Source organism: Rosa chinensis, chromosome 5, assembly GCF_002994745.2.
Source record: "Rosa chinensis cultivar Old Blush chromosome 5, RchiOBHm-V2, whole genome shotgun sequence".
NCBI lineage: Eukaryota > Viridiplantae > Streptophyta > Magnoliopsida > Rosales > Rosaceae > Rosa > Rosa chinensis.
In genome coordinates, this window is record NC_037092.1 from 33,143,513 (window position 1) to 33,169,411 (window position 25,899).

General features: G+C 37.8%; 1 protein-coding gene and 1 long non-coding RNA gene across 11 annotated transcripts; one reads left to right on the forward strand and one right to left on the reverse strand.

Annotated features, from left to right (window-relative positions):
• Positions 1-6,365: 6,365 nt before the first annotated feature.
• Positions 6,366-11,552, reverse strand: LOC112167700. Of its 10 annotated transcripts, none has more exons than XR_005800341.1 (7): positions 11,184-11,552; positions 10,657-10,710; positions 10,169-10,209; positions 10,033-10,081; positions 8,501-9,889; positions 7,451-7,697; positions 6,366-6,749 (listed from the first exon to the last, which is right to left on the reverse strand). It is a non-coding gene; the product is annotated as an uncharacterized LOC112167700 (long non-coding RNA). The 10 variants fall into 10 exon arrangements; XR_002923901.2 differs by having other exon boundaries at positions 8,501-8,668; positions 9,798-9,889; positions 10,033-10,209; XR_005800343.1 differs by having other exon boundaries at positions 8,501-8,928; positions 9,798-9,889; positions 10,033-10,209.
• Positions 11,553-14,935: 3,383 nt separating this feature from the next.
• On the forward strand, positions 14,936-16,789 carry LOC112165752 (cytochrome b-c1 complex subunit 6). The gene is made up of 3 exons (XM_024302390.2): positions 14,936-15,090; positions 15,577-15,663; positions 16,151-16,789. Exons 1-3 carry the CDS (start codon positions 15,018-15,020, stop codon positions 16,567-16,569), a joined length of 579 nt encoding a protein of 192 aa, XP_024158158.1. The 5' UTR covers positions 14,936-15,017; the 3' UTR covers positions 16,570-16,789.
• The last annotated feature ends 9,110 nt before the right edge of the window (positions 16,790-25,899 follow it).

Genomic DNA, 25,899 nt, shown 5'->3' on the forward strand with positions numbered 1-25,899 from the left:
TAGTTGCTCATGCCCTAGAAGCTCTGAAGTGAAATAGGCTAGAAATGTGTTTTTGTGCTCCAAAGTGACAATTTAAAGTACATTTCTTCACTTATTTTGCTAGTGGAGTAGTATAGATGTGCTCCATATTTTGGTGTTGGAGTAGTATAGTGCTCCTTTTTGGCAATATTATCTAATACATTTCAATACAATTATGTGGATTATAACAATATTAGATGTATATTGGTAATTACTATTCATTTGGTGATTTTTGATTTCATTTTCTGTTGTTCATACACAATGTTCACAACAGCCATACAATAAAAACTGTTGTGTGAGAGTAATACAGATCACGGATGCTATCAATATTTTAGTTGTATGAATAACAGTCACACAACAGTTATAAAAAAAAAATGACTTCTGAATCACAATCGCACAACGGGTTCCTAAGTTGCCCGTTGTTTGAGTGACGTTCACACGACAGTTAATGATGTCGACAAGCTATCGATAGCCTGTCGACATGGATGCCGAGTTCTTCAGACGGCAGTTCTCTAAATCATGTTTCATCAGACGGCAGCGAGATATACGACAGTCATCTCTGCATCAGACGACGGTTTTTAGCCGTCATCTGATTCAATTTTTGTACTAGTGTATATACATATATGAAATAAGATAACTAGAAAACCTTTTCTTTTTTTTTGAGGGCAACGGAAGACTAATCCATTGATCGAAATCATGACGACCTCACTCGGTCAAACATGAAGGGTACAAGAATCCCTCATATTACAATGCAAGCTTACGAAGAGTATTAAATCCAAAAGAAATCCATACTTGAAAACTAAAATCCTAAAGGAACTGCTGAAAAAGAAAATGCAGAATTGAAAAACCTCCCTAATCCTACACTGCCCGAAAATGGAACCAATGTCCTAAACATCTTGATGCCTAAGACCCTTTTGGTGTACCTCGCGATAGTCAACACACCCATAGCAACATTCTAGGAACAGATGCAGGACAGACCACCCCAAAATGCCTAAATCCGACCTAAGTGTGAGAAAAATAGGGGAATTGGGCTATAGACCCAATTCTCTAAACTGCATCCCTAAAGCCCAGAAAGGCAGAGGCTCAAGGCCCACTACCCACACCCTACGCGCCTCATACCCAGCCACCAAATCTGGCCCTTTCAAGAAGCGGCCCGCCACCACCAAATCAGTCCGGCGGCCTCCCCAGGCAGGAGACCTTGGCAACCATCTCGCCACCCACCAGCCTGTGCTAGCGACTTGTTGCACTAACCGCCGATCCAAACGCAGATCTCTAGCAGGAAAGCTCCAACCTCGCTCCTCCTCTAGTCCTGAAACTGCGACCGATCTCCTCCTCGTCAAACTCGATGCCACCAAAGTAAAACTCTAGTCACTTTTGCAAACCCACACCAAGGTCTGTGCTTCACCTCACCAATCCAGAACCCGACGTCTACACCCGTGCGTCAAAGCTCTACCTCTGAGCCACAACCTTGGCCTCTCCACCACAAATTGACGGGAGAAGTCTTCCCCGCCTGCTTTACCGAACCGAGAAGGCGATGCCGAGCGTCAACATCAAGCGAACGAAGCCGCCGCCCTACTACAAAAATTGGGTGTATATTAAAATTCCCTTTGATTTTTCTTTAGAGAGCGAAGTTTTTCCTTGCTGAATTAAGGTTACTTAAAAGCAAATTTAGCTCACAACCCTAATTTAATCTCTCTACTTGCGAAAAAATGCCTAGCAGCCCTCTACTAGAGTTGGGAGGTCGTCAGCGCCTCTGCACCATTCACCATCCCCGATGGTGTACTGTCCCAACATCTTCTTCGATGTTTGGTAAATCAAGGTCGGCTTATGTCATATCCTCTTCTTTGCAGAGTTTCTCTGAGTTTTGGTGGCTGGAGACCGGTAATTTCCGATTGTGGCTAGTGACTTTTGGGGCAATTTCGGTGTCTCAAGGTGATGGGAAGGCAGAAGCTCATGGCGAAGGCTGGTGGACTCCGGTTTGGCTAGGTGGACCTTCTGTCTTTGAAGGCAACTGGCTAGGGTTTGGATCGGTTTTAGCCATCGTGGGTGGTAGTGGGAAGGGCGCTGGCCTCTCTTAGCGGGAGTTTTCTGGTTCATGGGTTGCTGTGTCAAGAAGGTTGTCGGTGCAAGAAGAGTGGTTTCGTCTGCACTTCCTCGGGGTGGCTGGTGGACACCGGATCTGGTATGGTCTATGCTGGATCAGAGTTTCAAAGATAACGGCAGTAGTAATGGAGGTGGAAATGGAAGTGGTAATAGTGTCTAGTCAGGCGGCATAACGGCTTCTCTTTCTCCTCCGTTGGAAATTTTGATGGATTGGACCTCATGGGCCTTGAAGTGGTTTGTGGGCCTCATTTATGGCCTCATTGAATTCGGTTTTCACAAGGCTTGGACTATCCCTTTATTGGGGGTTGGATGGATTGGGCCTCTATGGCCCAGGGTACTGTTTAAATTCTTGTTAGGTCGCAAAGATCACATTATCTGAGGATTCATTTTACTATTTGCTTTGGAGGATATTGATATTTGTTTGAAATAAAGGTGCGTTATTTTCCTTAAAAGGTGGGTGTACTCGAGGCGGCCTGGGGCTTGTTCTTGTCATAGAATAGGTGTTTAGGGTTCCTTAAGGAACGATTCTTTCTGTCGACCCCATAGGGGTGTTTCATTTTTGTATTACTTGCTGAATATATATAATGGGCTGACCTCTTTTCATCGAAAAATGTTTCTTAAAAGCGAGCATCTCTTCAGACCATATTTAAGTGTATGTAAACTTGAGTATTGATTTTAATGATATTAATATTTTGTTAAAAAAAAAATTCTCACAAAAAATTTTAGTCTTAAATCTAAAGTATGAAAATATCACCCACAAGTCTGCGCGCGAGAAGTTTTATATACACATCTCCAGTTACTTAATGCACACCCACTATATTTTTTTGTCATCAAATTTTCATCTATACCCTCCTTTTTGAAAGGATTTGATGTTATTAGATATCAAAGCCATAAAAACAAAGGCTTGAGTCCAGAATGTCTATAAACTTGGAGGACTTAAAAAAGCGCGAGTCCCTTCCCCATAGGGTTGGAACCAGCACCTTCTACAGTCTCCTCAGTAGCCAACAACCTCGGCATCAGGTTGCTCCTCGGGCTCTCGTTGGGGATCTGCAGTAAATAGCCCCCATTTTCATATTTGAGCCAAAAAAGCCCAATTGCTACCTTCGGCCCAGTCATTGCCCTAGGCCCAATCACATATGGCCCAGAAAACAGTCCAATCAAACCGGTAATAAAAAAATAATAATAATAAGAATTAAATGCTTATTCATAAATAATCTATACTCTCCTTATTAATAAATAAAAAAGAAGAAGAATCCACAAAAATAAAATAAGAATTAAATGCTTTATATATCAAAACATTAATAAAATATTTCCGTATAGGTTATATTTTCTCATCCTCATGATACAATCAATATTTCTTCAAGATCATATGTGAACGTCATTAACAAATGAAATAATTGCAGTCCACGTGAAGAACTAGCAAGCAACCATATTAGTTGAAACATATTGAAAGATGTTATAAAACCATCAAATATATCTTGCATACATGAATACATCATCATCAATCACTACGTTTGCAAAACAACCACCATAGCTCATTCTTTTCCGATTTTAATATTGACCATGACTATATGGATTACGAAGATATTGACATATATTGAATCTTTTAAAATCTTAGAGATATCAACTTGAAGAACAACAAAGGTAAGAAAGTTAAGAAAACAAGACCGCACTTGACAAGATAAGGTTAAAAATGCTTCTCCACTAAAAAGACCTAGCCGTTCTGCTAGGGTTTGCTCGTAGGCCTCCCGTCTTCGATAAAATTCTCAAACTTATGGCTAACGCCATAGATGACTTTGGTGTTGCTTTTGTCTTCTCCGCTGCATGCATCTCCTGCTGGTGTAGGGTGCGCCGGTTATGCTGCAAGGCGGGCCGGTTTTCGCTTCTTCTGATGTTTACGGTGCTCAACCTCGGCGAAAATGGGATTGTTCCGGGCTTGGATCTAGATCGGGTATGTAGGGATCTAACAAGTGAGACGGGTGATACAGTATAGTTTGCTGCAGAGAAGTTGATAGGGTCGAGAGTTCTGGATGTTTTGCTGGACAGTGAGTGTGATGCCCCGGAAATTTGTATTTATTTTCTGCGGAATTTCCGGAATCTAATTTATGGTTGTTGGACGGTTTCGTGGCTCGTGAACGCTCGAAGTGTTTCGGACGAATTAATTATTTGGAAAGTATGACTTTAGGAGGGGTTCAAAAGGTTGACTTTTTATTCATTGGGATTCTCTATAAACTTCCTTCAAAAAAGTTGTAGAGCGCATCGATACGAGTTCGTTGACATGTGGAACGCAAGAATCTGAGTTCGTATGAGAATATTATGGCCATTGGAAGGAATTTCCATTTTGGTTTAAATAGAAGTTTCCCGAGTTGGAAACTTACTATTTTCATTATTTCCCTTTCCGGAAGCCCAATTCTCTTCCTCTCTCTTCTCTCTCGGCTGCACCTTCAGAAATGAAATAATCCGACTGACCCGACTCGGACTCGGCCGACCCGACCCGGCTTTTCCGGCAAACTGAGGCGGTCTCGGGCGGCGAAACTTTCCAGATTGGATTGTCTCCTCCGTCTGGTCGTCCCTGTGGTGTCCTCTAGCACCGATTCTCGGTGGTGGCGGCGGTAGAAGGCAGTGCAGTTTGAGGATTTCGGACCCGGTCGAAAATCCTTGTTCCGACGTCGGCGAGGCTTCAAGTCTTCTTAGTTGAGCTCAGAGCAGCCTCCTTGATCGATCCTTGGTGGTTGTTTGGATCGATTCAAGTAAAACTTGGTTCAACTCAGATTGGATTACAGTTCACGGCTTGTGAGGTAGTTTTCGACCCTTTATGCTTGTTTTCTGACTTTGAGCTAGTTTTGAGAATTCACAAGCATGCTTAGATGAAGCTTTTTGATGTTGGGAGTTTTGTGAAATATTGAGTTTTGGCCTGCGGCGGTGCACCACCGTCTGTGGTGGCATTCCGGCGGTGTTCCAGCCACTTAAGTAACTGTTTTTGGTATTATATATGTTCTACTCGTTGATACGAGCGTTTCGATATATAATATGCAAATTTTGGAGTTCGTATGGAATTGTTATGATTTTTGCAATTTCATACCGATCGATTTATTCGATCCTTGAGGATTTGAGCATCCGATCGACTTGTGATTTTGACATATCGATCGTATAAGTGTTCCGAAGACATTGGGTTGTCTCGGATGTGGTTTCGCCTCTTTTGGTGTCACTTTGGGAATTTTGGTTCGATTTAGGGTTTTGAACGTTATTCCTTGTGTTTCATTGACTGAATCAGAGCTGTAATTCCTTAGGTACGTAACGTAGTACTCCTTGGACGGCTATTTTGTAGATTGGCTGCCTTGTTCTGTATTGAAGACGCAGCGGGAGTTTCGAGGTGAGTAATCTCACAAGGTTCATTAATGAACGGATTACCTTTATCGTTTGGTGAGTAAATCTCACGATATTTGTTATGAGCAGGATAGATATTTGTTATGAGCATAATCGATATTTGTTATGAGCGAGATTATCCTATTTTCTTGGAGTTATTAGGTTAACTATGACTATAGTTGGTATTAGTGGCATTTCTGAGTGGATGACTATGTGTGTGTATATATATATTATGTGATATATATATATATATATACATATATATATATATATATTTATGTATTAGTTATGCGCATGATTGATGACATCAGTATGATGAATCTTTGTGATGATTGCCATGTGAAACTTGTGTAGGAATATCTGTGTAATGAATCGATGACATCAGTATGATGAATCTTTGTGATGATTGCCATGTGAAACTTGTGTAGGAATATTAGTAGGATGATTGATATCGGTGTGATGACTAGCCATGAATCTATGTGATGATCGCTATCTGTGTGATGACTGGCGATATCTGTGTGAATCTATGTCACTACAAAAAAAAATTCAATTGGCCACGGCGCAAGGCCGTCGCCGAAAGCCAAATTGCCGTCGCCAATGACCAACGGCGACGGCTAGATGACGGCAATGCCGCCGATGTCGTTGGTGGCGTCGCCATTGCTATTTGCGACGGCAATTTGGCCGTCGCATGAACTTTGGCGACGGTATTTACGCCGTCGCAAATAGCAATGGCGACGCCACCAACGACATCGGCGACATTGCCGTCGCCTAGCCGTCGCAAATTGGTCATTGGCGACGGCAACAGTGCCGTCGCAAAGTGCATATCATTGATTAAAAAAAAACCTGGCATGCAATTTTGCATACCAGATTTTTATTTCTGGAGCAAAAGAAGCCTAGTAATAAATTTTATATAAAATGCACCAAAACATGAATACCAGATTCAAATACATACATAGCTGATAACCCTGTTTGATCAATTGAACAACACTTGTCATCAACCAGAGAACAAAAGAAAATAGGGAATGCTTTCTAAGTACTTGGCAAAACACAGTACAACACCTTCTCTAATATTAGTGATGATTTCTGCACATTTCCAATGAGAGATATTATTAATCGGTACGGTGCTGAAGATTGACAACAACAATTTTCTCCAGTTCTTCCACAACATGGTCAAGTTCCTGCCAACGTGCTTTACCAATGGTTGTAGCTGTCAAGTCACTACCATCTCTACCCAGCGTGGTCACTGCACATGATCTCCACCCCTGCAATCAGAAAAATTAAGGGTGGCGTTAACAACTAGACCCTTTTTAGGAAGAAAATACATGTAAAATTTGGTCTGTTTCAGAAAGACCTTGATCAGATCCATGACCTCTAGGATAATAGAATCAGCCCTGATCCAAAATATGAGATCAAGAACTATGACTACAAGATAGCAAAAAGAAGGCTGAAAGAAAGAAAAGAAAAGGAAGTCAAAGAAACTCATTTTGAAACTAACATTACTTTCTATGAAAGTTCAAGTACTTTTCTAATTACAAATATACAAGATCTAGCTGTTGACATGTTGCCAAATATACAAAATCTAATTACAAATATACGTTTCTAATTCAAGTAAGTTCAACTACACAAGCTGTTGACCTGTTGCCAAATGAGTATTTAGAAAGAAAGACAAGCTTATAACAACCTGGTGGCACAAAATCTGGCCTTTGAAAGCATGTGTATATGGATACACACAGATATTCACTTCCTAAATTGCTACCCAATTCCCCAAACTTCAGCCTCATACATGACACATCTAATCAAAATATCACAAATTATCACTACCAAAAACAAAACTGAAGCTTACCCAACCAAATTTTCTTCCAGTTGCACAATTTTGTTCCCATACAAAATAAATCACCACATATTCATACAGATTCAACCATATAATTAAGCGTTGGAGAATTAAATTGGAAGAGGGACTTACCAAAGCAGCGGATGCAGGTCACTCTTGTTGTTGTTGTTGTCGGCCTGACACGATATGCTTCGAGTCTTGAATACAAGTGATATGAAATAGAGAATCTTATTCTGGGTTCTGGATTCTTTTCGCAACAATTTACAAAACTGTCTTTTGGCTCCACTCCTATACAATCTGCAGTCCCCAAACAAAAAGTTACAGAAAATCATTCTTCACCATACTTCCCGACAATACCAGCCTTCTTGGTTCTCTTTGTCTGTATAGCAAGTCAGGAATCAAGGCATCAGACCCACGATCATCTTAATGGTTAAGAAAAATAAAAGCAAAAATAATAGCAACATCGAAAACCCTGTGTAACCCACATGAAGTTCCATTTCTTAAGGATTATAGTAACCCAATACTTGTTTTTGCGCCTCACATACAAAGTAGTAAAGAGGAGAAATACTATAGAGCATATGCTGGTTACAATAATTACAAACAAGCAAAAGAGAGGTTTTGTCTTGACTTTTGATTAGTTTAAGGTCAGAGTGCAAACCAAACACATATCAACTCACTTGCTTATGAGATAATGCATTTATCTAGAAAGCCTATCTTGTTTTTGGCATGAATATATCTAAACCTAACATATTTGCAAGTAATACTTCTCATGAAACAATATCCGTACGTACAGAAAGAACAAAGCGTGTGTGTGTGTTATATATTGCTGACACGATAAAGTATGTTCTAACTATTTTAGATGTATTGATGGATCTTTAGCTTGCCAACTGAAGAAACAATTAGTGACCTAACCAAACAAAGGTGAGACAGTTTAACCAAGTCTAAATGTCTACCATGACTTAAGGACAAGGACATAGCAACATCAAGCTCAACTTTAAAATAACAATCAATTTTAACATAATGGAACATTAAGTTAAGTTTTTCTTGCACCACACCATAAGTTAGAAATGCTTTAGATGCAGGCCAATGAGAAATATTGGATCAAAAATATGTTAAGTATAATAATATTGCAGATAAGAACATTAATCAAGACCAAAAGATTTTCAAATGTACACTGCTTACCCAAAGACCATATCTGATTTGGAACTACAAGGTATATCAGATTGGGACACATACAGCTACCAATCCTCCTGAATTAAGATATATTTGATATAGATAGCTTCAAGACATTGTGCATCGCAAGCAAGATCATCTGAAGTCAACATCTTGGCAAGTCCAAACAGTCATCACCTGCACCCGAATAGATCATTTGTTGTCAGCAAAACTATATGTCCGTTTGGGGAATATAGGAAATAAGAGGATAAATTACCAAAGCATATATTAGCGAACATTAAGAAAATGGAATATCAGTAAAAAACAACATCAGATCAAATTATGAATTACCTTGGCCAAGTACGCAAGAACAAATGTGTAATGAAACTTGACACTCTAGATGAAGAATATGATTCATATGCAAATAGTCGAGGTTCATAAGAATTTGGCCAATAGGGCTTCCGATAAGAAAACCAATTCCCATGAATTAGTCATGCATAAAAGTAACTACTGAGCAAGGAATGCATCAATAAGGGGAAAAAAAAACTATAGAAGGAGAAAATAAAGAGAAAAACAAGATCTAAAATAAGTTGAAACATCTTCATGAAAGAGGGCAATATATTGGTCTTTTATATAACTTTTGCCTTGTATCATACCAAAGGCAGCATAAATGACCAAAATATGAAAATACTGCAAGTCAAAGCAGATGAATCCAATAATATAAAGGATACAGTTTCAACTTTCAACATATAAGCTAACTTTTTTTTTTTGAGAGGAAACATATAAGCTAACTTACATCTCTAATCTAGCACAATAACCTGTGAGTATGCATACATGGAAACACTACAAACCAGAGAATCAATATAAACCAATTTTAGGTTATGAAAGCAATCATGCGCTAATACTGTTGTAACAGAAAATTAAAAACACAAAGTAAATCACAAGTTAGAATACCAAAAAAATATTGGATCACAATTTGAAGCAAAACAATTTTGGATCACAATTTGGTAAACACGAACTGGATGATGAATGCATATACTATTTATAAATGAGATTAGATTTGTCCATAACTTACTTGGATTCATTGCATAGGATAGCACCAAATCTACAGACATTACGAAGACTAAAACTTTGGATCAAGCTCACCAATTTAACAAAAGATTGTATCGAGCTAAACTGCTCTCTAAAATGGTTGACTTATAGAGAAGTACTCTGAATCTTAAGAAAACACTACGAAGTACGAACAGCTCAAATGAACCAAAAAAATGAAAAAAAATTACCGCAAGATATGGACGAACACTCACGTTCAGATGTGAGTAGATCTCACCTTTTCCTTTGTGTTTCATCAAATTTCTTTCTAGATGAACGTCTGGGTTCGTAGATCTTCTAGCTAGTGAATCGACTGGATTTGATAGAAATCTGGTGAAGAAGTTCAATCTTAGCAAGCAAATTAAGTACATCGCTTTTGAAATGTAAGGCAGATTCCAGCAGTTTTATTCTAATCCGGTTTTGAAATTGCAAGACAACAGCAAAAGCAATCTTAGTCATTAATCAAGGAGTACCTTCATATCAGAGAGAATGAAAACTTTCCATGCTTTCTTTCATCGAAAACTGTCACAAAATAGATAAGCATACAAATGGCAATTGAATTCAATACAACCAAATCTAAAAAATAAAGAACTAAGTTGAAAAAATTACCCCAGGAACACTTTCAGCTGCTTCAAAAAAGCTTTCCCTATCTGAAACCAAATAACACAGTGAGTATAAAATCCTAACAAATTCGGAGAACCAAACCAAATACTACTAAATATTAAAATGTGAATAAAATCAAAGTAAAAACTTATCGTTTCAGAGTTTTCCATTCAAAACCATGAACTTAAGCATTTACTAAACAATTAAAAAAGATAAAATTCATGTTTGAATTGAAACGAATCGAATTGAAATAGCCAGACCATCAATTAAACACCTAGACCATCAATTAAAGAGCACACATTTAAAATTTCATTCAATACTAAGAAACAGAAACAAAGCCTGAAACTTCCAATCTGATCCCTTCTCAACTGATATAAACGAATCCAAATAAGGTATGAAACTGTAAAGAAGTAATTGGAATTTTTACAGCATAAACCGAACATAATTAGACCAAACGATAATGAGCTGCTTGGAGCAATCAGGAAGGAACTCACCAAATACGAAGCATATCTATCCTCTGCTTCAATCACCCAACCTTAGGGCAACAACTGACAAAGAATAAAAGTCGTCTCATCAGAAAAAAAAAAAAAAAAAAAAAAAGGAAAAAAAAAAAGTCTTACCGCTTGAAAGAGAGTTGAGATCGACAGAAAGAGAGAGTGAAACAGAGGTTGCTACCTATCGCTCTTAGGTTAAAGGTGAAGGAGGTTGTTGATTTGTGTTTGTTGATTTGGGATTTTGTATTTTGGATTCGATGTAAGATTTCGGGGAGGAAAGATTAGGGATCTGGGTCTGGGTTTACGGAAGTTGAAACGAATTGATTTGAAATAGGTCTTCTCTCCCTATCGTTCTTTTCCAATTTCAAACCCGAACTCATCTCTCTTCTTTGTTTCTCACTCTCCAAAATGAAGTTCTATGCATCAAACAATAGCTTAGATAGAGTGGAAATCTGGAGAAGAAGGAAATACTAGATTTGTGATGGATTATATTGATATGACGAGATATAGGTTATAAAAGATCTTACCCAGAGACAAGATGCATGTTTTTGTGACTTTGGTACTCTGAATACCCAAACACCACACTAGCTTCTCATAGATCTGATACGGAAGAGAAGTAGGTTGAGAGCGGAAGAGAGGCCGACCCAAAGAGAAATTTTTCAAAGTTCAATTCTCTTTTGCCCTCTAACACAGAATTTAGAACAAAGTACACCCGACGGCACATTTGTGGTAGCAATTCATATCACAATATGCGACGGCGTAGGTATGCAGTAGCATACAATTTGTTTTATGGCAACGGGGATGTTTTGCCGTCGTATGCAATTGGTGTCTTTGCCACGGGTTTGTTTAGCCGTCGTACAAGATTGGTGTCTTTGCGACGGGGTGAATTTGCCGAAGCAAAATATATACCTTTCGCGACGGCTATTACACGCCGACGCAAAAAAGTGAAGCCAATTGAATTCTTTTTTGTAGTGTGTGATGATCACTATCTATGTGATGACCAGCGATATCTATGTGATGATTAGTAGGATGATTTCTATCTACGTGATGACCGGTAAAAATCTATGTGATGATCAGCTGGGCAACTACAATCTATGTGATGATCCTTGAAATCTATGTGATGATGAATATCTGGGTGATGACCGGTGGAATCTGTGCGATGATCAGTGTGATGATTGCTCGGTAGCGGAGCTGAATTGTTATTAAGTTAACAATAATCGAGAGGACTGCTGTGATGGTTGGGGCTACCTACAGACGTCAGCGTGTGAGACTTCGATGACTACTTTGGCTTGAATTGCTTAACTTAATGTGACCTCCTGAACTAAATTATATGCAGGGGTTACTATGATTTGTTTTGCTTGTTTTGATATGTGATTGCCTTGTTTCTTCTTGATTGTATTGATTGATGGTTTGATTTATCTTAAGAGTCATAGTGGTGACGAATTGTACTCTGTGTTGAGGATAGGAAGGTGATTCATTGATTTTCACCTTTGATGTCATGTTGATGACAAAGGCTCCTAAGGGGGGAAAGGGAATGAGTGTGATTTGGAACTCGCCTTAGTGCGTTAGAATGGCGACAAACATTGCTTGAGGAAGTCTTGTTTGACCGAAAATTTGTGTAATTGGATGCTAGGATTAAGGATCTAAGCATGAGGCTTTAGTCACCAGTTGACTTATGTAGGCACGATATGGAAGGATATGGAATTGATGGCCGTAGGTTGAGATATGTGCATATCGTGTTTAGGTTGAGGCGACTTGAAAATGTGTTTTGCTTTGTGGTTTTGAGTTACTCATACGAGCTTCATAAGCTTACCGGGTTTGTTGTGTGGCAATCCGGTGCACTATTCAATGGAATGGTGTAGGGGTTAATCCTGCAGGTCAGGGAAATCGTGGCTGAAGCTGAGGTGGCGCCTTTGCAGCTTTACGGTAGGAAGCTATCTTTGTGACTTTACCGTTGATAAGGACTTCCATTGTATAGTTACTCTGAGTTGCATTTACGTTTTATTTTGTTGTTGACAATTAAATTCGTAAGCATTGTAATATATGACTCTGTGGAGAGGGTCAATATTGACATAGTGGGTTCAGGACATCAATATGTACTTGGATTAAAAGGGAAAAAGTTTCTAGGTATTTGGTATTGATGGCTGAACATTCACGCATGTATAATTATGGGATTATATATATCGATTTTCATGTGTGTAAAATCAGGGGCGTGACAGTGAGGGTGGGGATTGCCAGAGATTTGTGGATCTCAGGTTGGGTCTTCTTCTTAATGTGATAGGTGATGGTTGCGTTGGAGACGATTTTGGTTCGTCTGCTGCGCAACGGTAGGCAGGGTTACTTGACTTTAGTATGGCTGCTCACGTTACAGATTTGGATAGTGCTGAAGGGGAGGAAGACAGCGGCTGGGCTGTTGATGACAGAGTTGGTACTGGCAACATTGGCAGCGGAGATGGAGCTGGTGGGGGTTGGTGTGGCGACATTGTTGCTTCTTCCCTTCCCCAATCCAAAACCTTGATTGATTGGGCCATTTAGGCCTTGAACTATTCTGTGGGCCTTTTCTATGGACTCATTGGAGTTCTCTGTAGGATGGAATGGGCCTTTATGGCTCATAGTACTGTTTAAATTTTGTATGAAACCATTTTATGTCTGCTTCAAGGTTTCTTAGTTTTTGTTACAATAATGGTGTGCAGACTTCCTAAAAGGTGGGTGTACTGGGGACTTTGTGGGATTTTTAGTCTTCTAGAATAGGGATTTTGGAAGGTTATGAGAAACAATTCTTTCTGTCGACCACATAGGGGTGTTTCGTTTTTGTACTGCTTGCTGAACTTAATGAAAGGGCTGACCTATTTCGATTAAAAAAAAGGTAAGAAAGTTAAGTTATTCAATCTTCTAGCGATGCATCAACCTCATTGATGTGAGAAAGAAGAAAAGTATTAGTAATTACCCTATTGATATGTGGCTGAATTAATTGGCAATAATTCCACGATAAATTAAAAAATATAGTAAAAGAATGTATTAAAGAAAAATTTATGATACATAGCTGATGTAATTTATGAGGGGTATATATGGAAGTTTGAGAAAAAAATTTGACGAAAAAATATAAAGAGTGTGCATTAAGTAATTGAATGGGTGTATATAAAATTTCTCCAAGTCTGCGAGTAGAAGTAGGGGTCATCATGGGCCAGGCTAGGGCCAGCCCTACCCTAAATTTTAGGGCTTAGGGTCGGGCTGGGCCTGGCCTAGTCAAAGTCAACAAAATTTAGGACCGGGTAGGGTCGGGTCGGGGCTTTAATATGCTAACCCTTACCCGCTTGAAAGGCCCGAGCCACTAGGGCCGATAGGGCTGGGTCGGGCCGGCCTTCCTAATTGGGCCAAATAGGGCCGAAATGGGCCTAAAAGAGCTTTAATGTGTTTAACAAAAAGAAATATATTAATTTTATTTTTTTTATCTCAAAATGTAGCTCTCAATGATTATATAGATAATCAGATTTGCTCACCTAAGGGACAGTTTTAAGGGACTGTGAGGGACAAATGCATCTCAACCACATGTATTAAATATAAAAGCAGGAATTATAACAACTTAAAACTGTGTATTTATTTTCAGCCGTCAGATTCACTTGTCCCTCACAGTGCCTTAAAAACTGTCCCTTAGGTGAGCAGGCCTTTATAGATAATATAAGACTCATTATTTTTTGTTAATCATATTTAATATAAATATATATATATATATATATATATATATTGAAATTAACTTATAAGTTATAACATTTATAAATATTAGTTAAGATGGTTATATTCAATTAACTATCTCTCTAAATCTCTTAAAATTAATTGTTGTTTAACAAAAGAAACAAAAATTAAAGAAAATAAAGCTTAGGAAATCAATTACAAAAAATAGATGAGTTGTATGTTATAGACTAAAGAGAAACATATTTAAAAAATAGAAAATTATTAGGGCTCAATTGGGCGGGCTTAAAGAGCCAAGCCGGGCTTCATTTGCATGACTCTTACCTTACCCTATCCTATTTGAGAAAGGATAGGGCCAGGCGGGCCTAGGACGGACTTAGAGCTAAATGATGAGGCCTAAGTAGAAGTAATTATCTAAAAGAAGCGGGGAGTCATGCATATTTTTATTTATTTATCTATATTTCCTTGTTATTTATGATTTAAGGAATATTTACGTAAAAAAGAACAATCTCTTGTAGAAAAATAGTATAAATTGATGAAAATTTGGGAAATATATTTACAAGCTGTGAAGTAGTGCCACGTATAAAAGCTGGCCGGGGGATGAGCATATAAAAAACCGAATCCCTAATCCCAATCTTGGGCGAGCCGATTTGTCTCCCACAGACGAAACCATGTCTCTCGCGATCCCAGCCCAGCCGCCCAACCTCAACCTCATAGATCAGGACGACAAGATCCGCACTCATGGTATGCTTTTGATTTTTGCTTTATAAAATTCTCTTTTACTCAGAAAATATGAGTTTAGACTAAATCTTTTTCTGGATTTTTTGACTAGCTGATGTGCAAAAGGGGCTATTGTGCTGACATAAAATTTCTGTTGTATACATCTTGAGTATAGCATTATTGTGGGTTTGAGTGTCCTTATATTGATGGCTGCTGTCTTAGAGGAAGAAGCTGATTATGGATTGCCAACATATATATATATATATATATATATATATATATATATATATATATATATATGATTATAATGGGAGGAGACGAGACTTGTTACTTATCGATCCTTTTATCTGGTCTAGTTTGATTAGGTTTCCTATTCCTAGTTTGGTTGTGTTCCCTCGTCCAATTTGGCTTATGATTTCTACTTTACTACTTTTCATTATATATCCTCTTTGAATACCTCCAAGATCATGATCTTCTGAGTTTTGTCGTCGGCAATGGATCCACAAACAGGTACCGGCTCAAAAGCCTCGAAGCTTGCTGGAATGTCTTTGACTCAACAATTTGACGACTTGTTACTGGATCTGCCTCTCCCTCATGGTATGCTTTTGATCTTTGTTTTACAGTTTGTGGGGAATATTATTTGGAAAATGCTAATGCTCTATGCTTTTTGAGGGAAAAAAAATTTTGCGAGAATTTAATTTTATACCTTAATCAATTTCAGTTCCTTTGGATCTTGAAATATTTGCTTTTGGACTTCTGGTATTGTAACATTTGTTTGATTTCAAAATACTTCTTAACTATTATACTGAGAGATCAAGTTTGTTTGTAGAAAATTATAGGAATTCGGTTAATAACTTTACCATTACTAAGCTTGAACTTGATCTCGAACTCAAACTCTTTTAAGTAGTGGCTTTCAGTTTGCAGTTTTTGAATAATATTGTAAAAAGTGAAAGGGCCTCTTCTTTGCTAATATATATTTCTAACCTGTTATGTTAGGACCAGAGATTTGTTGCCTGATTATTTGTATTGTTTTTCTTTGTACTTCATACATGTATCTAAATTGTTGTTTACTAATTTCTTGTAGAACAAGAGGAAGAATCAGCAAAGGAAGAGGAAGAAGAAGAAGAAGAAGAAGAAGAAGAAGAAGAGGATGAAGAAGGAGAACAAGAGGATGAAGACGAGGAAGAAGAATTTGACATTTGTGATGTTTGCTTGAAGGACAAGGAACACTGTACATTTGATTGCCCGTACCTGGATTGCATCCTGAACCCAAAGACAACAACTGTTGGCAGTGGCTATGCAATAGTTTGTAGAGGATGCTATGCGTTGGGTGGCCATTCTGAAAGGGACTGGGTAGGACGTGCCGTTATGAAGTCTTGTTGTATTTGTGAGGTACCAGCTTCTCACTGGAGTTACGAATGCCCAAAGAACCCTGACCCTAGAAGGTATGACAATTCGAATAACCATAAGGTGTTGAAGCAAGAGGTCTATAGTGTCGCATGAGTACTCCTTTTCATTGGCCAGCTCTACGATAAACTATGTTATCCCTTGCTTAAGAATTTTATCCGGTGTTTCAGAACACAGTACTATTGTGTCCCTTGTTATGAAAACGCCTATCTAGGCATTGTTATTGTACCAGATTGTTATTTGCGTCTTGCCAACTGTATTCTGACTATTCTCTTCTACTGCTGCTTTTATTGGGGAGATTTTCTCTCTCTCTCTCTCTCTCTCTCTCTCTCTCTCTCTGTTTTTTTATTTTTTATTTTTATTATTTTAGTTTCTTTTAAGAAGATGCTTGATCTCTCTTTTTGTTCTTTTCGATCAAAATCTGGTTGAACTAGTCTTTTCCTTTTGGTCTTTCTGTTTCTATTTTTTTTTTCTGGAATAATTATGGGGATTTTGGTATTGTAGAAGAGTTGCTCAAATTGCACGGCAGAATTGTAGCCTAACTGTTGAATATTTTGTCATTGTTAGTGTGATGCTCTGACTTCAAGTCTTTTGCTCCTTGTTTTTTTTTTTTTTTTGGGAATGTTCTTTTTCTCCTTGTTTTAAAGTTGGTATGTTAATCTTTTGATTTGACAATTAAAAGAGGTTTACAGATATTGGAGAAAACATATTGAAAACCATACATAGGTTGGCAGCTTTCATGGTTCTGTTGTCAAGGGCAGAGTAAGACAACATGCATCATGACAAGGAAAAGAAACTTCTTGTGTAGGTGTCTAGTTCCTATGTTAATAATTTTGCAAGGCAAAATCAATCTACATAAGTGGGTTGAAGTGTTTGATCAAGATGTTAAATTGCTACAAAGATCTTTCTAATTGCATTAAGATCCACAAAATGTGTGTAAAAGATATCTAGACTTTCTGATATTGGCATGGTCTAACTCTCGCCCTTCCTTTTCCTTGCATTTATAAAGAAAGAAACCTTCACGGCTTCACTAACCAATTCAAGAGAGTACGATTTGGAATGTCAATTCAGTGAAAGCATTGTTTCATTAACTTCTTTTGAGTCCTTAGCCACCTTTTTAATCCTGTTAGCACATTCCCGTTCCTCATCAAATGAAGAGCTGGTACTAGTACATTCTTGCTTCTCAAACAATGAGCTGCTGCTACCGCATTCCGGTTTCTCAAATAAAGAGGTAATGCTAGGGCTTTCATTGCCAATAATGCTCACCATGTCATTTCTTGCTCTACTCCTCATCACTTTGTTCAGTTTCCTCTAACCCTTATCTCCCCAAATCAAAACTACAACTTCTTTCTCCAATGTTTCTAACTCCACAGTATTGACAAAATTTTCAACTACAAGTGAAGATGCCAAGATTTGATCATGAACTGAAAACTTTTCACTGTCATTGCCCCTTTCTATTTCCAACAGTTTTAAGCTTCTTCCTAAGTTTCAAAGCCCTCTGATATAGTTAGGTCATCATTGTCCATAGGATCACCAACTTCCAGCCTGTACCAGTTGGGAGGGTTGACTTGTGAGTCATTTTTAAAATTATTAGGATATGTATTTTGTGGTTACAATATAGGAATTCGTTTCCTATATTCTGTTATACTAACTTGTAGTACAATTGGTTGTGTAGTGGTTTAGGGTTGTGTATATACCCTTAAGATAAGTGTGAATAATACATCAGAAAATTCTCCCACAAATATTTCTCCATCTCAATATTTGACTTGCTATCAAAGCAAAGATTTGAGAGGACTTTGTCTCTTTGTTTTTTTCATTGTTCTTTCCTCCCATTCAAGATGATATATTGATTTATGTTCCCATCACTTTTCAATAATTTGTTAGAAGGTTTCTTGGGTATTTGCTATCAATTTGTTTTGCTTGGACCAGTCAAAATCATCTCTCTGGACCAGTCAAATCATCTCTCTGGACCAGTCGTAGACCCTTATGTATCTTAATTCCGCTGCAATTCTGTTTTTTTTTTTCCACCATGATAGGCCAAAACATGCCCCTCTTAGAGTAAACAACAACAGAGAGTACCAGCGGTTTCGGTATTCAGAAGGTAGAAGTTTCTGTTTAAAACACACATTCCTCCTTGGGTACTTTTGGTGTAGCGAAGTTGAGTGGGCTTGGCAATTATTGCGTATGGAAGAAGATAATCTTTGCCCATCTTCGTGGAGTTCACAAGATGGGTCGTGTCACAAGTACCATCAAGACACCAGAGGATAAGGACTGAGATCGGCAACTTCAATGGAGAAACAAATCTCTAAGGGAAGTCGTTCCTTTGCGGTTTGGCATGTCTAGAGAAGAAGGAAAAGTCTGAAAAAAAAAAAAAAAAAAAATAAGCCTTCGACACAAATACCCTGTAGAGGAGAGTTTGGTTTTTGTTGCTCCGCCTTGTCTGTAAATCTCGCACTCTGTAGTCTAAATTTTCATCAACTAAAATAAAGAAGTGTTGTACTTTCAAAAAAGAAAAAAGAAGTGCTATTTACCAATAAGGTAAATTGTCCCAGTCCAATACCTAGGCGCAAAGGGAGCTTAAGTGCCACTCCAGTCGCTTCTAAATTAACATCCAGAAATCAGAGCTGCTTCATATTCAGACTGACTGAGATTTCGTACATTTTAACTACCACTACCACTCTCAACATTGTATCGAAGTACATTTTCAAGTATTATCAGAAGTAAAATGGAACATGATTTAGTAGCAAAGTTCCATTTGATGGACAAACACCACATATTATGCACCATGCAATCCTAGATATGATTTCAGAATAAGAATACTAAACTTTATGAGCTATAGGAGCAGCAATTTAACAAAACACTCAATTCCACAAGTCACGATCGCCAACATAATGAGCATCAAGACCAGTTTTCTCAACTAGAAGATATATATATATATATATATATATATATATATATACAGATCCTATCCAGAGCGAGGCATCGCTTTGAAATTTCAGAGCGAGGTTAGGGTTTAGGGTCACTTTTCGGTCGCATATCCACATCTCAACCGTTCAGTTTCTAGGTACTAATGTATAGATCATCTCTGCAAAATTTCAACGAAATTGATGGTGTTTAAGGTATCTAACTCGCTTAAACAAATGGACGAACTGAATCTGTCCAACCTGAACCGTACTAGCTTTAAGGCAGTTATCAATGCCTTAACGACCATCAATTTGGCTGAAATTTAGACCAAAACACACAAACAGCATCTTTAGCAAATTTCTTGCTGCTCAATTCAGCATCAGGGCTGTTCCAAAATAATAAACTTCATAATCACTTTCATATTTTCTTTTATTACCTAAAGACAACAAATATGTAAATTTGACCAGAACCAAGACCACTTCAATAAATTGCTTGCTACTGAACGCAGCAGCAAGTCTCTTCCTACAATAATTCTGCCCTCCCCCAGGTCAATCCAAAGAGTCAACTTCAATTCCACATGCAAAGACCAATAGTCACTAAAGAATTATCAGAATACCTCTTAGAATAAATTCCATTAGCCGAGGCTCTTGATGTTTTAGGAAGCTCATTATTCTTTCCGGTAATCATGTTTAAGCTGCCCAGGCTAACTTTTGATGTTTTGATCGGTAACTTTTCTTTTGCCTCAGATGGCTTACCATCTGCTTCTATGCTGTTAGGTGTGTTACCCTGCATGCAATTTACAAGTTACGACTGAGAAGCTCAAATAGACATAGTGATTGTCTATAAGAAACAAACCACAATGTGAAAAACACTCACAGAAGCCTCTACGATCCCATTTGGCGAGGGCATAGCAAAAGGGACTGATTGTGCCTACTGCCTAGTAACACTAATGGGAAGAAGTAAACCTTAAAGAAGCCAGGAAACTCTGCCATGGACTTCAATGGATATGAATCCATGCTTGAACCCGTTCCCTGCCACATTGTCAAGTTCACATATTCAACACAATCTGTCATTTTCTCCACATTGATGATCGATCCTACATATATATATATATATATATATATATATATTAATCTACTAAATCTCCGTTCAGGCAAGCTTCTACATATTAGAAAACCACAACCTCTACATATCTCCGAGCCATGGTATTAAAAAGCGCGCCTTGAAGCGTGGAAAGCGAAATTCTGCTATCAAAACGCCTGTGTTTTCATGGCAAGGCGCAAAGGCGCCAAAAACTTAAGCTTTTTCCCGAAAGACGCAAAAAAGCGCTAAAAATGTGATGAAGGCGTACGCGCCGCGCCAACTGGTGCTTCTACAATCGGTGGAGATGGAGAGAAAAAGGTACAGCAAGTCAATTCACCGGCGGCGTTGTCAAGGAAAGTCAGTATGGGAGGGTAAACCATAATTGCAGTGATCAAAATAGATGAGGACCATATGCACTCTCGAGAGAGAGACTCTCATGTCATCTCTATTTGCAGAATCAGTTTGATCAACTCGATCTCATTTCACCTTATCATCTTATCCCTTTGTTTACTGTTAGATGCTTTTCATTTAAATTCCTTCTTCCACTTTCCTCGGCAAGGTTTACTGTTAGTAGCCCTCTCTCTCTCTCTCTCTATATATATATATATATATATATATATATATATCATAATGAATTAATACACACTATATATAGTGTGTATTAATTCATTATGACTAAGGCTGAGTATATATGTATATATTTTGCTAGTTATGATTTCTATAATTATCAAGAATTATTATTAGTGATCATGAATAATATATATTTTTTCTATATTATTAATATTCTATCTATAAATATTTATATCATAAGGCTTACGCCTTACGCCTTGAAGCTAACGCCTTAGTGAGGCTCTCCCGAAAACGCCTCGGGTTACGCCTCAGCATTTTAAAACATTGCTCCGAGCTAGGAATCAAACTCTGAGCAAATATAAACACGAAAACTCAAAATCAAATAGGTATCACAAAATCCTAAGTTACAAAATCAGAACTCTCCAACCTTTCTCCAAATGCATGAAACAGAAAAATCAACACTCACCGGGTCTGACATAAATGAAATAAAAGCTAAGAATCAGTGGAATTCTCTGAAATTTCATGCTATAATTCACAAAAGTGAAACACCAACAGTACACACGTCAAGAGCCAAATGTTGCTTAACAATCAATAAAATCCAAAACTCTCCACAAGCACAAAAATGATATCTCTCTTCTGTGAATCCTCTACTTTTTCTAGTCAACCAAATTAGAAATTAATAAGTTATTACTGAGGAGAGAATCACAAGAAGTTAATCATAAGATCACATATTAGTAAGTTACAGAACCAAATCTATATATCAAAGCACACCAAACTGCTAATTCTCTTCAAATATATCCTTCCTCAAATCTTTGAAAATCGAAGTTAGCTACTAAGAGAATCGCAGATCTTAAAACTTGAACCTCAAATTTCTCCATCTCACTTAAAAATTATACCAACTACTTGCAAATTCTCCTAAAATACTTGAGTTCTGAGTATTTAAAGCTTAAGGAAACAACAAATTATCGATTCGAACTAAACAATATCGAGATGCATTGATGTAATCTCATTGAAAATACTGATCCATACCTAGACATTCGTACCTGGATTGAAGATGAAATTCCGGCACTGGTTGTCGATTGGAAAACCGATCGGGTTAATCAAACAGCGGGTCGATTATGGTGAAGAGGTTGGGGTGGCAAAATTCGAGAAGCATTAAGCAATCTCATCACTATGCAATGCCAAATTTGAACGGGTCGATGTCGTGAAGGTTATGGAGCTTCAAATTCCGGCGATCCTAAAAGTCGTTCGCCGTAGCCGCCATTGTTCGCTCTCTGAAATTTGAACACAGAGAGAGGAAGACGAACAGAGTAGTGGAAACTTCGAGACTCTGAGACTAAAACCTATGAAATTTGATTGTATTAGGCTTTAAGGGCAGAATGGGAATCAAAAAAATCAAAAACTGACATTTTTTAACATCACTTTATTATTCATAAGGATTAAATTAATATTACTAACAATTCATTATGGACCTTTTTATCAAGTGGGAAACTAGGTGATCTTTTTATCATTCCACACTCTAATATGACATTTTCCTTCATTTTCCTTTATTTTTATTTATTTATTATATTTATATTTTCTTTTGAAATTGACAGAGAAAAGGGAAGAGTTGTTGACAAGGGGCATCCCTTGACACAACTAAAAGGCAGATATTACATACACCGCGTCGTGTTTCAGAATGAGGCAGCTGCAACACTTCTACTTGATGAGGCACAAAGAGTTTCTAAATCGAATAGGCCTCCATTTACTGATTGGCCGCAGTTGAAGGTATATGAATATATCCATTTCTTGCTAAGCAATAAAGAGAATTGTTGTTGACCTTGAGACTTGCAACGAGTGATGAGGAGGCTCCAGAATCTCTTCCCAACCCAGAGGCGTCTGGCAACTAGTCCTAGATACACATGGTTAAGGACACAATAGTTTAACCACTGTAATTTTAACCACCAGAATTCAGTAATTTGGATGACAAGCTATTGCTTATTTGTTTTATATATATCCATTTTGATAGATTAAGGATAATTCGAATGGCTATTTGGATCATAAAAGGAAGGGTGACCATATGTCGAGACTTTAAACTACTACTCTGATAGCATATTAGCGTTCATCCGTAGGGTACAAATGAGAACCCCAATGTTTAGCTAATTTACCATCCCGTGGTAGCATTATGATCCAATATCAATGGAAATGGAGGCCACAATATCTGGAATCGTATAGAATAATCTGGTAGATCCTTAGTTAAACGAGTAACCTCCTTTAAGTAGTAACCTTATTCAGTCCCATGCACATCTATTTTTAGTATTGATTAGAAAATGACATTTTGGAATTTCTTGTTTGTATAATAATACTGATGATTGTGAAGCTGCTCATGACATTGCTCCTAAATCGTGACATTGCTCCTAAATCGTGACAGGCCTATATATGCTATTTAAATTTGACCTAAACATTTTGTATAGAGAAAAACATGTTAAATGTTTTTCAAAACTACTTTAAGGTGTTTCTAAAACTCACTCAAAAAACATTATTAATCATTTTTCTGTTTTTTGATCGGATGATGTACTCAACCACCTCGGTCCATGAGAGTACTCTAAACAAAACCAGACAAATCCTCTATTGCAGGCGCACAAATCCGAGAGCCCGGCATGAACATACATTATCTTTTTCTTATATTTTTTTATATTTTAATTCATAAATACTTTTAGGTGTCCCTAAAACAATTCGGCCCTAAAAAAAGCGATGCCTTAGGGTTTGTCGATCAAAAAGAGATCCGGTGTCTTCGGAGGGATTTAGTGGTCCTCTAGCCTTGCTATGCCGCTTGCGTGCGTTACCGGAGGCTTGGTGGACCTCGTAAGATGCGAATCGCGTTAAATCTGGTTGGATCAAGGTAGCAATAGTTTGGCTTTGGGTTATTGATTTGTTTTTATTTTGTTAGGGAAGACCTATTTGGTTCTGCCAACGGTGTTGGCTTTTCTCGGTGGTATGAGAAGAAGATCTCCATCATGTGCAGTGTGGCGGTTGGCTACTGATCAGATGTGCTGAGGAGGTGTCGGGGAGGCAAGTAGCATACTCAGGTGAGGTTAGTCTTGGGGTTCCGCAAACCGGGTCAGCGAAGATGCGTTTGAAGGGACGGCCACTAGAGATAGCGGCAATGATATGGTTGCAAATGATGCACGATCATCATCATTCTGCTAGCCATGTTTTTGCTTGGGCTTGGGCTTGCGCTTGAGGCTTCAGGTTTGGGTTATTTGGGTTTGTTCTTTGGGATTTTAAAAAGGGTGTTTTGCCACCCTCATCTATCACTTAGTGTTTTTTTTCTCTTTTTTTTCTTTTGGTGTAAATAAGCCCTTTTTGGTAGTAATGAGATGTTTGTAGTTTTTATTTGTACCACAAAATACGTGCTAGCATGTGAGAACTAGATGATTGAACTTTCTTTGGAGGAAAAAAAAAAAACATTTTCTTGCTAAATTAGGGTTGCTTAAAAGCGAGCATTCCTTTAGACAATCATGAATATTATTTGCTTAGATAGGTTTCTTCGAATTCTCTTGCAGGATTTCTTGTTTAAGCATATGTAGACTCGACCTTATTCTATCTATTGGTTTTAATGATTTCAATATTTTTTAAATAAAAAAAAATCCAACCCTCACAAAGATTTTTCAATCTTAGATTTAAAATATCACACACAAGTATGCGAGTAGAAGTAGTTATCTATTATTCAAAAAGAAAAAGAAAAAAGAAGAAGCAGTAGTTATCTAAAAGGAGTGGGTAAAATATTTATGAGTTTTTATATTGGAACCTCCAAATTTACTCACTGAATCTCTATGTTTTTTACACCTCTTATCAAATTTTCAAATATTAAATTTACTTACTAAACCTCAGTAAACTTCCTCAAATAACCTTACTCATAATTTGTAAAAAAATTATTATCTTCAAAATAAAAAATATCATTTCAATGATCTAATCACTCGATAAATCTTAACTAAATATACATTTCTTGATCAAACTTGGGTTTCAAAAATTAATGACTAATCAATAAGAAATTGCCATGAATTATTCTGGTTTTAATTTTTTTTTTCTATTTTAGATGTGCAAAAAAAAAAATGAAGAAATCATTTGTTTTTATTCTCAAAAAAAGAAAATCATTTGTTTTTAAATTTTTTTTCTGTATTTTTTGTACCACATGATCAATTATTTATTTTTTATTTATTTATTTATTTCGCAAATATAATGGATTGACTTAGATTTAGGTCATAAATCATAAGAGAATTTATTTTGTTTTCCCTCACCAATATGCGTTCAATATATATATCATACATTTTTATGTCACATGATCTTAATCATATTTTTAATTCTTATTTTATATATATATATATATATATATATATGTACAGGCGGGTTCTGAAGCGGACGTCCGTACTTTGCTAAAGTGCGGACGGCGACGCAGCGGCTGCGTTCCAGGCGGCGACGACGGCTCGGGGCTTGGCCGACGGAGGCCGGAGGCTTGGCGGACGGTTCTGGGCAGCGTTCGAGGTCGGAGGAGGTCGGAGTTGCAGGTTTCTGGGCAGCGAGCTCACCTGCAACTGCAGGTTTCTGGGCAAGGCTGCAACCACGTCGCCGGCGACTAAACCGACTGCAGACCCGTCCGTCCGACCCGTGGCGTCCGTCCGGCAAGCTCCGCCGCTCCGTCGCACCCCGAGCCGAGCTGCAGCAGCGCCGTCCGCACTTTAACGAAAGTGCGGACGTCCTCTTTGGAACGCGTCCGTATATATGTATATGAATGTTTTAATGAGAATGTAGTGAAATTGGAAAATGAAAATAGATAAGGAAAATAATAAGGAATACAATCTAATATTATTGAATTGGAAAGTCTACATA

What these genes read in the sequence shown, in the direction of transcription:
- LOC112165752 (XM_024302390.2), top strand. Translation starts at nt 15,018, where the DNA reads ATGTCTCTCGCGATCCCAGCCCAGCCGCCCAACCTCAACCTCATAGAT. An exon ending in CGACAAGATCCGCACTCATG is followed by an intron (nt 15,091 to 15,576) that starts GTATGCTTTTGA and finishes ATCCACAAACAG; the next exon opens with GTACCGGCTCAAAAGCCTCG. An exon ending in GGATCTGCCTCTCCCTCATG is followed by an intron (nt 15,664 to 16,150) that starts GTATGCTTTTGA and finishes AATTTCTTGTAG; the next exon opens with AACAAGAGGAAGAATCAGCA.